Source organism: Marmota marmota, unplaced genomic scaffold, assembly GCF_001458135.2.
Source record: "Marmota marmota marmota unplaced genomic scaffold, marMar, whole genome shotgun sequence".
NCBI lineage: Eukaryota > Metazoa > Chordata > Mammalia > Rodentia > Sciuridae > Marmota > Marmota marmota.
Window position 1 is genome coordinate 31,695,429 of NW_026000174.1, and position 10,985 is coordinate 31,706,413.

A 10,985-nucleotide genomic window follows, 5' to 3' on the forward strand; every position below is an offset into this window, starting at 1 on the left:
ATGTTATCTGAATGTAACATTTGCTGATTTAGTTGATGGGACTATCTTTTAACAATGACCCTTTTTACCCTCACACAACTCTAGTCACTTCTATGTTAGATATCTATTGAAGCATAATAAATTACTACATTTTAGTGATTTAAGTAAACATCTATTTATTATTTTTTAGTTTCTATTTGTCAGAATATTTGGGTCCTGTGCTCATGGTCTCACAAAGCCACAGTCAAGGCTGTGTCCCATTTTGGAGTTCAGGATCCTCATCCAAGGTCATGTGGGTTATTGGCAGAATTCAGCTCTTTATAGATGTATGATCAAGGTCTCTTATTTTCTTGCTGGCTGTCAGCTAGGAACATCTTCGTTCCTACAGGCTACCTGTAGTTCCTTGCCATGCAACCCTCTTAGGTTCCCTCATATCACAGTAGTGTACTTTTCTAAAACCAACAGAAGAATTTTCTAAGACAGTCTTAGATAACACTGTGGGATTAATTGTCCCATCATCTTTGCCATATTTCATTGGCTAGAAACAAGTCACACGTTATACACGGGAAGGGATAATGCAGGAGCTTGATTCTTTGGTGAGTATTGTTACGAGTTTGTCTACTGCAACCTCCCAAAGTAGGGGCCTGCCAACATTCTTATGATGACATTAGCCATGATCCTTTACTCACAAGTAACAGGCCCATTTGTTCATTTTCATCTGACTTTTGTTTTATGAGAAAATATGTCATTTAGATTTTTCTAATATAAGTATCTTTTTTAGTGAGCGAAATTAAGATAAAGAAAATATTCCCTAGGATACATCTATGATTCAAAAAATTTCGAATTTATTATTATAGATATTGTTGATAGCAAATCCTTCATTATGTAATTGAATATGACATTAATTCTTTTATATGCTTTGTCAAATTGTTCTTACTCTTCAGTGCAGGAATCACAGCCATGGTCCCCACCCTCCAGGATTTGGTCGACATGGAATCTCTGCTCATGAAAACAAAGACCTTGCCAAAGCAAGAGATGTTCTTCCTCTTATAGAGGACTCTAGTAACTGTGACATTGTCAAAGCTACTCAGTAAGTCTTCCAAATCCTTTCTTTTATTCTTATATTGTGTTGAATTATAATAATGTATGTGCACTTTATGGGTTTACCTTCTTCACTTCCTACTGGGTAGGTCACTGGAACCAGCACGAAGATAAATGTATGTCATAAGCTTCAGGACCCATAGTACCTTAGCTGTTTATGTACCAGGCTCTCCCCTTAGGTCACTAGCAGAATATATCTTCTTTGTCTTTGTAGCCCCAGGGCTTTTGCATGGTTCTGTCTCCTGTTACATGACTAATAAATGTTTGTTGAATGAATGATTTAGAATGACACTAAAACTGAAGTGAATATAAATTTAAAATGTACTATAGCCTAAATATAGATGGGATGGAAAATATCAGCTCACATACTTATATATATTTTTATTTTTTTAATATTTATATATTTTCCCTTTCCCTCTCACTCCTCCGCCCCATCTAGAATTCATCTATTCCTCCCATGCCCCACTCCCTATCCCACTATGAGTCAGCCTCCTTATATCAGAGAAAACATTTGGCATTTGTTTTTCTGGGATTAGCTAACTTCACTTAGCATTATCTTCTCCAACGCCTATATTTATGTATTTTTAATCTTCATTGAATATAGATGGGATGGAAAATACCTCACACATATATGGTGTTTATTTCTTCAATAAACACCTATTTATGTAGCATTTACATTATATTAGGTATTGTAATTAATCTAGAGATGAAAAAACATGGCAGGATATGCATACTTACATATAAAAACTATTATTTAATATAAAGGACTTAAACATCAATGGATTTTGGTCTGAAAGGGATCCTGGAATCAATCCTCCATGGATCCAGAGAGCAACTGTATTGTATTTCTGTATTGTCATAAAAATGGTTTGAATAAAAAAAAGACATGGTAAAAAAAAGAAATTTTGGTATTTGTTGATAATTTTAATTATAATCAATTATGCCTTTCTTTTTCTTATTTGAGATACGGGATTTTTGAACGCTGTAAAGAGTTGGTAGAAGCAGGATATGATGTCAGGCAACCAGACAAAGAAAATGTATCACTTCTTCATTGGGCTGCTATTAACAACAGGCTGGATCTTGTAAAGTAAGACGCGAGATATGTGTGGTTTTTGTGTACTTGTAATTCTAGACCTTTTCTTCATTTGTCTTTCTTTTTAAGCCCAAGTATGAGTGTTGAGCCATCTGTAATCTTCAATTATAAATAAACACCTGAAACTTTGTTCCACACACTTCAGTTCATTATAGGGTTGAAGTGGAACTTATAGAGATCATCCAATCCGGTACCCTTATGGGTCCAGAAAGGAAAGTAGAGAAAGCTAAGGAGGCTTATCAAAAAGCTAAAGGTTCCAGTGGCTGGGGAGGTTGAATCAGAAGTTTAAAGCCAGCCTCAGCAAAAGCAAGGCACTAATCAACTCAACAAGACCCTGTCTCTAAATAAAATACAAAACAGGGCTGGGGATGTTGCTCAGTGGTGGAGTGCTCTGGAATTCAATCCCTGGTACCAAAAATTAAAAGTAAAAAAAAAGAGAGAGAAAGCTTAGGAAGTAAAAGCGAACATTTTTGAAAACGGAAAAGTATAACATAAGGATAAAAGAAAGTTTCATCTAGTTTAGAAGACACATTGACTTATTTTATATTGTAATGTCAGGAGGAATAGATAGATAGGAAATTAAACCTTTTTAAAATTTAAATATGGGATAATTTTAGGTGAGCATGTATCAGATTATATAAAATTTATCCCCTTCATAAAGCCCTACTACCTACCCTTTGTTTTTTGTTGTTTCAACTTTACAGTTTTCTTAACACATACTCACAGGCATACTCCTGGTAAATTGTTTAGATAACATGAAGAGAGCAATTGTACTATATTTCTGTGTTGTCAGAAAGATGGTTTGAAAAAACAAAAGACATGGTAAAAGTACAAAGCACAACTTTGAAGTAATGACTTAATTGTTTTAAACCATAGAAGAAAATCACTCTCATTGCATTAGAGGTTTGTTTGCTTTATACAGTGCATCATATCTACGTTCCCCAAATAGAGTGCAAAACATATAAAATGTCTAATTTTTCTGAAAGGATTTTAAATTAATTTTTTTTACTACGTTTAGAATATTTCCACCTGGTAATTCTAATTTTGAACTGTTAAAATTGACCTAATTTTACCTTTCTCTGAGTTAAATAGAGTATATACTGTTCCCAAAACTTTTAAATGTGAACTGAAGAGTACTGTGGTAGTTTTAATCTGCAAAGAATAGTTATCATGTGTTTGGTATGTGAGTTATAAAAGAATACTAGTTTCAACAGCAATGATTACTGACGTGAAGCTGAGAATATTTCACCAGGGATTTGTATGATGCTGTCTTTTAAATTTTTGAGACTTCTGTAGATTTGAGTTCTTTAGAGAGGGTTGTTATTATAATTTCTGTTTACTAATACATTTTCGCTAAGAAAAAAAATTATGTTTTCTGTCCCAATATGAATTTTAAGTTTCAAAACATATTTTCATTTGTGTCTGTTTTTAACAGGTTTTATATTTCAAAAGGTGCTGTTGTAGATCAGTTGGGTGGAGATTTAAATTCAACTCCTCTTCACTGGGCCATTCGGTGAGTTTTTTTTTTTTTAAATCCTGAAACTGAATAGTCATCTGTGACTGGTAGCCACCATACTGTAAATCACAGATACAGGCAATTCAAAGGATTTTCTTTTCCCCTTTGCTTAAAAAGAAATTACAAGGAGTTTCCAGAAAGGATAATTTTGGTGTTTAATTCAGGGCTCAATTATGATTATCAAACACAAATATGAGTGTTATACTTTATTTTTTTTAAAATAGAACAAACATCTTTTGTATTTTAGTCACCCTGAATAAAAGCAATAGTTCAGTGAACTGCAAACACAGTCATTTCAGTATTCAGTTTTATAACAGATGTCCATTTGGTTACTTATAGTTGTAATTTTATTTTAAAAAGATAAATTCCCTCTCAATATAAAGAGAGGGAATTCTCTCTTTTAGTATCAAATGTGTCAATTCAGGACAAGAAATTTTGAGTGGGTCAACTTATTAGTACATTTCTATTGACCTGTCAAAATTCCTTTTTTCTCTGGTATATATTGGCCTTCTGAAACTGAAGGAATAAATCTGAATACTTGACAGCTTCCTCTTTTATTTTATTTCTTCTCTGCTGGGAAGTTGACAAGAACCTGAAACTAAAGTGAGTAATTGTTTTTGTAAGTCAAGGAGTTGAATCTTTTCTCCATAGACTGAGTACTAAAGAACCTGATGGTAATATTATCACAGTGTATCCACAGTCTCTGAATATTATACTTCCATATATATGGCACATGATTTTTTGCTTTTAAAACAGCAACAGTGAAGTGTAAGGGCTTTTAAAGTTTTCTTTATTAGTATTAGTCATGTAAAATTATTATTTACACATGATTGTAACTTAAGGCTTAAGTTAGATTGGGAGGCTGTCAGGTTTATCACTTGCCCTTAGAAAGGAATATCCTTATAGTTTTAAGTTTGGGGCATCCAAATAAAAGACATTTGTACAATCTAGAGTGTTTTAAAAATCTCTTAGGAAATGTTCTTTATATCTAACCATTATATCTAAGTGATATTAGTTTCTTCCTGAATTTTTGTTGTGTCTGAAATCTTTTTCAACAGAATAAAACATAATTTTTTTTCTTATATTTATAGACAAGGGCATTTACCCATGGTCATATTATTACTCCAGCATGGTGCAGATCCTAGTCTCATTGATGGAGAGGGATTCAGCAGCATTCACTTAGCAGTATTATTTCAGCACATGCCTATTATAGCATATCTCATCTCAAAGGGACAGGTATGTTTTGAAGTGGATCTCTTACTACAGCTATTATAATCTGAAGAGATTATTAGTCATAGTCTGTTCTCATTTTTAAAGCAGAAGTTATTAGATACACTGATATTCAAAGATTAGCCTTGGTAAGTCTAACTATCGTGTACTGAGTTTTCAGCTTCATTGGAGGGTAAAGATCATATAATAGATAATTCTGAAACTTGTAAACCTGTAATAGTTTTTCTTATGAGCCCAGTAATTTGCAGAGTTTTTCAAAAACATGGCTTTAAAGCCTATATTTTGTTTCTGGTTGAATGTGGAAATGGATCACTAAATTAACCCATCATTTGCTTTTATTATTTGAGCCCAAATGGTAGCCAATTTGATTGTATGCCTCTTATTGTTCTCTAATGTAATTCCATGAAAAATGATTCGCCTTAAGAGACAGAGGTTAAATTATAGGTTATTGGCAATGGGGAGTTTCACTGTCAACTGTACTTGCCTAGAATGTGCCTTTCTGGAAGCAAAGTAGTTTATGTATTAGCATTCTTGCCTGAAATAGGCAGGAAAACATGTTTGCACAAATGCTGTTGGAGCGATTGTGTTCCCTTTAAATAAGTACTTTCTTTCAGACTTAGCCAACTGAAGTAGAATAATTATAACCGTCTGATAACCGTTTGAGTTTCATTTTGAAAAGACATATGAGGAGGAGTCTTTACTGCTTCTCTTCCAGCTCCTTCCCAAGTTCTGTTCCCGAAAACCTCTAAGAAACTTCAGTAACTCAAATTCTTTTTTTGGTTTAGTTGGAACCATTATTGTACACCTCATACATGGACCTGTTTTACAAAAAGAAATTATTCTCATGGGGATATGATTTCTTTCTTCTCTCTTTAAAATAATAAAAAGAATTTTTCCTGTTACACTGTTTGAAACTTAAAATAAGTCAAATAATACAAGTGGCCTTAGAAGATAGGTTGTGCACTATTTCTGGGAGCATTTAAATAGAGACTGGATAACTTTGCTTAAGAAATGATAGCATGTATTCATATGTCAATTAAGATCTAAATTCGTTGACTTCCAGGGCATGTACATTTATTTATGTTTGATGATGGTTATCAACATTTTGCTTTTTTCCCTAGCTATCATATAATGCTGTACATCACATATTTAGATTTTACTTTTATTCATATCATATAATGCTCTATATCACATATTTAGATTTTACTTTTAAAAATATTTTGTAGAAATCCATGGATTTTACCCTATGGAAGTGAAGAAGAACATTATTTGATAAGACTTGAACTCTTTTTATAGAAACAATGGTAGTTTCTGAATGTATAAAGGAAGCATTTCTATCAAGAGAGAAAAGAGGCTTTTGACTATGTTTACAGTTTTGTTAATAGTTTCTTCTTTTTGAATAGAGTGTGAATTTGACAGATGTAAATGGGCAAACACCTCTCATGTTATCAGCTCACAAAGTAATTGGGTGAGTTTAATTGAATTACCTCAGTCTGATTCTTGGTTCCTACAATTTCTTTTCTGTGAAACTATGAGATGATAGTACAAGCTGATAAAGATACTTGTCTATCCTGGGGTTATGATATGGATTTTTGAGGTATTTGTAGTTAGAAATGCACTACTGAAGTACATTTTATCTTTTCTGAAAGCTTTGGTGAAAAATTTGAAAACTATTAAGAAAAAAGTTTCCTTATACAACAATAGAGATTCCTTAGCATATGCTTGTTGACATGACTGATATTCTACAAGTCTAAATGTTTACAAGTTTAAATGTTCTCATAATTTGAAATCTAGATGATCAATTTGCTTTCCAGAGAACAGTAATTTGAAGTTCTCTGACATTATTGTTGAGTCTCTGAAAATATTAATTGTAACTGACCTATGAAAAGAGTCTATTTACATTTCACATTAGACACATTTAACTTTTTCTGTATAATTTATAAACATACATAATTAATGACTAGACTGTAGTCCAGCTTCTGGTATTTATCTGTGCAAATGCATACTATAGTTTTCACTTTTTCAGTTTGTTTATGTCCTTGAAATGAATTGCCAGTTCTGCTTTTCCTTAGGACTTCTCTTGTAGGATCTGAGTTTCTTTTAATTATGTTTCCTTTTTTTCATGGAATGATGGGATTGAGGGTGAAATTTTGTTAGAAAGCATTTTCTCTCTGTGGTGGCACACACTTTTAATCCCAACTGCTCTGGAAACTGAGGTAGGATTGCAAGTTTGAGGCTAGTCTGGGCAATTTAGCAAGATCCTGTCTCACACTAAAAGTAAAAAAAGGCTTGGAAAGTAGCTCAGAGGTAGATTGCTGTTGGGTCAATCCTCAGTGTCAAAAAAAAATAGAAAGCATTTTCTCTTTACTGAGCTCTGAAGTCAGGTATAATATCTAAAGATCTTCATTGAATAATCATAGTAGAATATAATTTTTCTTGGGAAAAATATATTCTTCATACTCTAACATATTTCATATACTTCTTTATACTCTTAAGTATAAAGGAAAGAAAGGCATTGATGTTTAACATGAAAATATTTTATTGAATTTTATCTTTCTAGTTTATACCTTTCTAACCTGTACAGATATTTTAGGGCACTTCAGTTTTGCATCTCTAATGTAAAAATCTGCAATATGGTGCAAAAATCTGAAAATTTTTTTTGAGCCTAAACATGTTGCCACAAGTGGAAAATTCCATATCATGAAACTTGGTTTCATGTACAAAATTATTAAAAATAGAACTTCAGGCTATGTGTATAAGGTATATATGAAATATCAATGAATTTCTTGTTTAGATGTGGGTCCCATCCTGAAAATCTCTATTATATATGTGTAAACATTCCAAAATTTAAAAAAAAAAAAAATTAGAAACATCCCAAGAATTTTGGTTAAGGGATACCCAACCTATATTTATACATGCTTTATTTAATAATTGATTAAAGGAAGAGTATAAAGTAACTTTTGGTTTATCTGCTCAGATAAAACATTTTACAGGGCTAGCATTGTAGCTCAATGGTAGAGCACTTGCCTAGCACATGTGAGGCAATGGGTTTGATCCTCAGCACCACATAAAGGAAAATAAATAAAATAAAATAAAAATATTGTGACCATTTCCAACTAAAAGAAAAATGTTTTTAATTTTACATTTAGTTCTTAAATTGGATAAATAACATAACACTTAATATTGGTTAAAGTTAAATCCACAATTTTAAAAAGTGTTAACCAATAGAGCAGCATTATGAAAGTAAAGTTTTTCTTATTCTACTATATTGATGTTTAAAATATGTGTATAGCAAATTATTATTTAAAATGTCTTTTTTTTTTAATCTCTCCTGTTAGTGTTAGAATAGAACTCTGAACAAAGCAGTTCCTCACTTGTTCAGAATACTTAATGATTCCTCAAATCATCATCCCTATTAATGCCTCTTGGTATTTTATTATTTTGAGACAGGCCAGAACCAACTGGATTTCTTTTAAAGTTTAATCCTTCTCTCAATGTTGTTGATAAAATACACCAAAACACTCCACTTCACTGGGCAGTTACAGCAGGAAATATTAATGCAGTTGATAAACTTTTGGAAGCTGGTTCTAGTCTGGATGTCCGAAATGTTAAGGTATGACCAGGTACTTATCTCCTTTCGTTTATTATATTTTCAGTTTGAGGATTAGTCATTTTAGGAAAAGATAAGCTATATGTTTATTTTCAGTTACTACGAAGATAAATATAAATAATAATAGCTAATTGCCCTTAGAGTTAATATGATTCTGATGAAAAAATCTTTAACACCCATAATATGTCAAAAATATAATAGATTTTATTTTTTTTTAAGGGACAAACTCCTCTTGATATGGCTCTGCAAAACAAAAACCAGCTCGTTATTCATATGCTAAAAACAGAAGCCAAAATGCGAACTAACCAAAAGTTCCGACTTTGGAGATGGCTACAGAAAAGTGAGGTATTTTCATATGGCTCTGTTCTCTGGGATATAAGAATTTTTTTTTGTTAATTTGTTTTTTATTTTTAGGGCAATAAGGAAAACCAGAGAGTTGGCTATCTTATGGATATTCTGTGGTATTCCACATTTACTTAATGAGTGAATTAAGATGAAAATGAAGCAAAATAAGAACAACAAATTGTTGTAAAGAATTTTATAGAAGCTTTTTTTAATGAGATTGTTCCTTATTAATTTTTTTAAAGGAAAATAATAACATTCAATTCAAATTTTCAAAATGGGATATTGGATGATTCCATAGTTTGTTGTTTTCAAATATGATAACATTATCAGATAAAAATTAGTAATTATACTTTCAGAGTGACCGAGAATTAACAAATACCAGATTTCTATGTAGAGGATCATTATGAATGCTACACCTATTTTGCATTTAGGTATGTGAAAGAGGAGAGAAAGGCTACTACTCATTCTCCTTTGCTACTTTTTTCCCCTCACTTTTTATTGGTAGGATGCTCCAAGATCTTGTCCTTGAACCTCTTTTTTATCTATTCATTCTCTACTAGGCATCTGTATGTTGACAACTGCCAGGCTTATCTCTCTAATCTAGAACTTTCCAGATTTATAAGTCCAGTTATCTACTTATTCAGTTTAGTGTCTAGTAGACATCTCACAATAACATATCAAAAACTGAGCTCCCAAGATTACAACAAAAGCAGTTCTAAAAGGGAAATTTATTGCTATGGGTGCTTACATTAAAAAATCAGATCTCAGATAAATAATGTTAAGGTGTATCTCAAGGTCTTAGAGAAACAAAACAAACACAAAATCAGTAGAAGTAAAGAAATAATAAAGATCAGAGCTGAAACTAGAGGCTACAAGAATAATACAAAGATTAATGAAACAAAGAGTTCTTTGAAAAGATAAAGAGAACTGATAAACCCTTAGCCAAATTAACCAAAAGAAAGAGAAGATTCAAATTAATAAAATTAGAAAGGAAAAAAGAATTATTATATCAGATACCCCTGAAATCTAGATAATCATTAAGGACTATTTTGAAGACTTATATTCCAATAAACTAGAAAATCTATATAAAATGAATATTTTTTTGGCCTTCCAAAACTGAACCAAGAGGATTAAAAAAAAACCTAAACAGATGGATAACAAACAGTGAAATTGAAACATTAATAAAAAATCCTGAAACAAGGAAAAGCATAGGAGCTGATGAATTTACCTCTGAATTTTACCAAATCTTTAAATAGGAACTAACATCAGTTGCTCAAACTATTCCATGAGATAGAAAGGGAAAGGATGTTTCCAAATTAATTCTACCAAGATAGTAATCCTGATACCAAAACAGATAAGGTTACAACAAAAAAAAATCCTTGATGAACATAGACTCAAAAAATCCTCAGTAAAATGCTTGCAAACCAAATTCAACAGCACACTAAAAGATCACATACCATGATCGACCATGTTAGTTTTATTCCAGGGATGCAAGGATGGTTCAGCATATGTAAATCGGTAAATGTGATCTGTCACATAAATAGAATCAAGTATAAAGATCTCTTGATCATTTCACTAGATGGAGAAAATCTTTAACAGAATTCAAAATTCCTTCATGATAAAAAGCTCTAAAGGAACTAGGTATAGAAGAATCTTAGTCTCGATATAAAATAAAGACTATATACAAAAAGCTTGTGGCCAACATTATACTGAATGGGGAGAACATGGAAGCATCTCCTCTGAAATCAGAAATGAGACAAGGATGTCTACTTTCACCTTCCTTTTTAATATAACACTTGTTATTTTAGCCAGAGCAGTTAGGCAACAGAAAAAATAAATGGGATATAAATGGAAAAGGACAAAATCAAATTGTCTCTATTTGTAGGTAATACAAAGCTATAATTAGAAGACCCCGAAGACTCCACCAGAAGACTTTTAGATCTGATAAACAAATTCAGCAAAGTAGCAGAATACAAAATCAACATAGAAAAATCAATAGCTTTTCTATACACGAATAATAAATCTGCTGAAAAAAAATCAGGAAAATAGTTTTACCAACCAAAAACCAACATAAAAACTAAGAATAAACTGAACCAAAGGGATGAAGACAT

The 10,985-nt window shown here is 31.9% G+C and overlaps 1 protein-coding gene across 3 annotated transcripts in view; it reads left to right on the top strand.

Annotated features, from left to right (window-relative positions):
* Zdhhc13 (zinc finger DHHC-type palmitoyltransferase 13) overlaps window positions 1-10,985 on the top strand; it is a 47,251-nt gene that overhangs the window by 12,579 nt on the left and 23,687 nt on the right. For 2 of the 3 annotated variants that reach the window (XM_015477696.2, XM_048788468.1), the window contains exons 2-8: window positions 924-1,069; window positions 2,045-2,167; window positions 3,609-3,686; window positions 4,781-4,925; window positions 6,323-6,387; window positions 8,370-8,532; window positions 8,749-8,874. In XM_015477696.2, coding sequence (XP_015333182.1) covers window positions 924-1,069; window positions 2,045-2,167; window positions 3,609-3,686; window positions 4,781-4,925; window positions 6,323-6,387; window positions 8,370-8,532; window positions 8,749-8,874 — 846 coding nt within the window. The remainder of the gene's footprint in view (window positions 1-923; window positions 1,070-2,044; window positions 2,168-3,608; window positions 3,687-4,780; window positions 4,926-6,322; window positions 6,388-8,369; window positions 8,533-8,748; window positions 8,875-10,985) is intronic. The other variant, XM_048788469.1, reaches the window with a different exon arrangement.